Source organism: Microtus ochrogaster, linkage group LG2, assembly GCF_000317375.1.
Source record: "Microtus ochrogaster isolate Prairie Vole_2 linkage group LG2, MicOch1.0, whole genome shotgun sequence".
NCBI classification, from domain to species: Eukaryota; Metazoa; Chordata; class Mammalia; order Rodentia; family Cricetidae; genus Microtus; species Microtus ochrogaster.
The window spans coordinates 12,465,703-12,470,353 of NC_022028.1; the positions used below are offsets into that span (position 1 = coordinate 12,465,703).

Below are 4,651 nucleotides of genomic sequence, written 5' to 3' on the forward strand. Positions count from 1 at the left end.
AAAATCCCTGGTTAAAATTTCATGTAGACTTCTTAGCAAGTGTAGTCATTTGGGGAAATTTAAGATTCAAAGAAATAGAACTTTATCAAATCTTGGGTTTTTGTTTTCTGTATGTACTTTCGGTGAGTTTTTTAGAATTATTCCCTTCTCACAACTTCGTAGTGGACAAATCAGCAAACGAAGAGGTTCTGTTGATTTTCAGCAGAAATGACCCCCAAGGGCTCAAATATATGGTACCCGGATGTGGTTCTGTTTGAGGGCTGCCGTTCTTGGAGGAAGGGAGTCACTGCCACGACCTTGAGACTTCCTAGCCTTGTCCCACTTCCAGTTCATTCTCTCTGCCTTGCGTTTAGGCTGAAGAGGTGATCTCTCAGCTTCCTGCCAGGCCTACCTTCCCCACCACCATTATGGACTCTTCCTTTGGAATCATAAGCTAAAAAAAGTCTCCCATGAGTGACCTTTGGTCATAATAGTTTATCAGACAGTGTAAAACAAACTAATACATACTTCGACAATGTGCTAGATATGAAATAATTTGAAAGTAACTCCTCCATCTCTGCTTAATTTGTACTTCAATCAATTAAAAACAATTATTATATTCATAATATGCTATGGTACGTGGGATTAGTGCAGTGAGACACAGGAAGCACTGACTTTTTTCTTGGAAGGAAGAACATGGATGTAGGAGCAATGGTTATACAGGGAAGTCAAGACTATTCACCATGGGAGACCACTCTACTGGGCAGATATTTTGTTGCCAACAGGGAATCACTTAGGACCTTGAGAAAAAGATGACCAGACAGGGACTCTGTTTATGTCAGTATATTTTTCCTTAGTTCAGTGTCTACTAGATCCATGATTAAAAGCAAATATCTACTGTAGGAAAAACAATAAACATATAATCCGGTGATTTAGAGACTCATTCTGGTAATACCTCCAAGAAAAAGAAGGTGCGTTAGAAAGGCAGTTGGCAGGATGCTGTGAAAGCCAGGCATGAGGTAAAAGCGGATTTGGCAATAGCAGGGAAAAGAAAAAAAAATAAAATGTATCACAAAGCAAAACTATACAAGACAGACAGGCTGACTTAACTTAAAGTGTGAGTGCAATTAATGCCCAAAAGACCTGACTTTAATTGGGGTAGCACCTCCAGTCAGCTGGGGTCTCAGATGAAACAAGAATGAAAGGTTTAGGGGAAGATGTTAGTCCTCTTCGAGCTATGCTAAGTCCAAAATGAGAACAAATCACCATCAAATTGCAATGAACAACCCAGTGGTTGAAGTTTGGGCAGGTACTTGGAAGGGCTCCCTACTGGAAATAAGGGCTCATCCATCCAGTCTCAGGTGAGATACTTCAGACTGTCCCACACACAGAATCTGCAGACCTTAAGTTAAAAGATAACGTACATGTGTTCATGTTTTATCCTGTAAGAAACTTAGCCTACCTTAGTAGCTGCTAGGTCACAGCATGATTCCTTAGCTAGGAAGTCTGCATTGCAGGAGATTATGAGCCGGTGAAGTTCAATCTGTAAAAGGTAAGTAGTAATACGCATCATTGGTGTTGATAATCAAATCTAGGCATTAGGAGCTATAGCAATTCAAATAGAAGGAAAAGAAAGTTAATGTAAGTGATGGTTACATAACATATTTATGGCGTTCAATTTTAAGTTATGATTCATTTCTTTAAGGATCATTTGAGAAGCCATCAGTTACACAGGAAGATCTTCAGACAGGAAATGAGTTAATTGTCCCAAGCAATAAAAATGAAATGTTGAATTAAGGAGGCAATAGTGACAAACATTTAATTAGAGATATATTGCTATGTGCTACCATATACTAATGTACAAAATGACATTTAAAAGTAAAACTTTGCAGGAAGGTAGACAAAGGTGTGGACATGGAATGGAAAAGACTTTCTCTTTAGGTCCAAACGTCCTATTTGAGGTATGAAGTAAATGTGTCATTCCTAATAAAGTAAACAGAAGATATTTAGTTTTCACCTATGCTTAATGAAATCTGCATAAATCCTATTGATTTTTTATTAGTGCCATCCTCAGCAAGACTCAAAAGCTGAACCCTGTAGCACCTGCCTGAACTACTCATATTGCTGACTTTGATGCAAGAGGAAGGTTATCTCAAGGCTAACTTGAGTTACATGTGGTTTTCCAGACAGTCTGGACCACCTGAACGATCCTGAGTCAATAGCACTAAACCAAAAGACTCACAATCTTTTTACAGAAGCTTCTTCTACTTGCAGAAGAGTCACTTTTTTGGCATTTGGGCAGCTGGTGGTACTAGAGGAAGGAGCGCTGGTTCTGCTCATGGAGCTGGCTCCTGATAGGCCACCCATGCTTCGGTGGGTGGCTTTACAACCATGCATGTACTGGAAGCCTCAGGTAGATACAGTCGGTTAGAAACAAGGCCATGAAAGGGAAGGTGGATGTGGCAGACTGGAAAAATGGGTATAGAGGAAGATGGTGGACATGAACAAAATACTTTGAATGAAATTCTCTAAGAAAAATTAAAAATATATGCTGAAGTTTTAGTACCATTGTTATTAAGGTTACAATATGTACTGGACCAAAAGACAATAAATTCCAAATTCGCCTTCTAGAAATTAAGATTACATTTTGGTGGTTGAGTGAGATATCTCCGCAGTTAGGGGCACTTGCTGAGCTTTAGAAGACACAGGTTGTTTCCAACACCCACATGGAAGATTATAACCATCTTTAACTGCAGTTCCAGGGGATTTGATGCCTGTTTCTGGCTGTCAAAGGCACCAGGCATGGACATGGCGCATACAAAGTATGTGCAAGCCAAAACACTTATACACATACTATAGCTAAATCTAATGAGCATTCCATTTGAAATAAACATGTTTTCAAATGACTGGATGAGCGGTTACATGCATATCTGTTAATTATTAGTTTCTTTTAACAACATAATTTTGATCAGTAAAAGAAAATAAAAGTGCTTGTATCCAGTTAAAATATGTATGATATATCTTTGAAAAATAAGTACATGTGGAAGCTGATTTTGTTCTCCAGTACCATTGCAAGACGTCCCGGTCTGTTGATTATAAAGATGAGTCACAATGGTGATGGACCACCTTATGGTCTCTGCTTCCTTCTTCATGGAAGCTTTGTCAAAGACCCACTTAGTATACTGAACAGTGATAAATGATACGTTAATAGTTACAGCCACCATTTATTGTCATATTTTAGTTCTACTACAAGCTTAGAGGTTTTGGAGAGCAAAGAACAGTAAGGATTTTTTTGTTGCTGTTGTTTGGTTGATTGCTAGGTTGGTTTTTCTTTGTTGTTGTTTTAGGGTGTGTGTGTGTGTGTGTGTGTGTGTGTGTGTTTCTTTCATGTTCTAATCTGTAGAGACCAGATTATGAATAAGTAACCATGGTGCAAATCCAACACTATTACAACAATCAGCTCCACAAAATCTGTTTTGTAAGTGAAGACACTGACAAATTAGCAGATGCAAGCTGAGATGTGACTCAAGCTAGTGGGCAATCTCTGTGGCCCTGTCATGTCCCCAGGACAGGCTGTTCTGCTCTGCCTATTCCTCATCATCCTGACCACAGAGCCCGACAGTCTTGTCTTTCTGATCTGCTCACGCCCAGTCTCTAGGAGAAAAATGCTTTAAAAATCATGTTTCCTGGCCAGGTGCTAATGGCACAGGCCTTTACTCCCAGTGCTCTGGAGGCAGAGGCAGGAAGATCTCTGTGAGTTTGAGGCCAGCCTGGTCTACAGAGAGAGCTCCAGGACAGACTCCAAAGTGACACAGAGAAACCCTGTCTTGAAAAACAAACAAAAGATACATATTTCCTAAATATGTATTTGTATCTATACATTTTTCCTTCCAAACAGATCTTTAGAAATAACATACTCTCAAACTTTATTTCTGAGATGCAGTTTCACTGTCAGCACTTTGTGTTTACACCTCTGGCATTTATTCCCGGTCATCCGCATTCAGATTTCTGGAGACTTTCTTATCATTTTACCCATAAGAAAATATTTAGCTATTAAATATAGGCAGATCTCTCCCTTTAAAGATCACAGCCCTTATTTTGCAAGAAAATCGACAGTAAATCTATATCACCTTAGCTTCAAAATGTAATTTTTAAAGGGCCTTTCCTCTGAGTTTTCCTAGCTGTCTGCTCATCCAAATGAGCCACTCTTAGATTTAATGACTGTTTTTCTGTGCAACGGAACTCTAAAAGGACATTATAAGTTGTGGAAAATGCAGTAAGTAAAATTGCTTAAATGAATTGCCTATTGTTCTTGAATGAAAACATCAGATAGTCTGGAACCATTTAAAGTTTGTCTTTTTCCCATCTTTTTACTTAAAACACAAAAGTTTAGCCAAGTTTATAGTTTCTTTGTCTCCTATCTTCAATTTTTTGCTCAGAGTTACTCCCAATCATCTAGTGTTTAAAGGCATGATACCTTTATTTTAAATTTGCTGACTGGAAAATGAGGTTGAAAATAAAATATAGAATATAATTATTTGTGAAAATAGGGTTGGGAATAAATATTCTTCAGATTTTTAATGACATTATAAATGTTGATGAGAGGGAGGTTTTTGTGTGTGTAATCATTAAAGGAGGAAATGGGTTCCTCCCTCGCTTCCTTCCTTCCTTC

The 4,651-nt window shown here is 38.4% G+C and overlaps 1 protein-coding gene across 1 annotated transcript in view; it reads right to left on the reverse strand.

Annotated features, from left to right (window-relative positions):
- The window catches only part of Col19a1 (collagen type XIX alpha 1 chain), a 319,373-nt gene that overhangs the window by 258,060 nt on the left and 56,662 nt on the right, over positions 1-4,651 (reverse strand). The window contains exon 7 of the mRNA XM_026785603.1: positions 1,442-1,522. Within this exon, the coding sequence (XP_026641404.1) occupies positions 1,442-1,522 (81 nt within the window). The remainder of the gene's footprint in view (positions 1-1,441; positions 1,523-4,651) is intronic.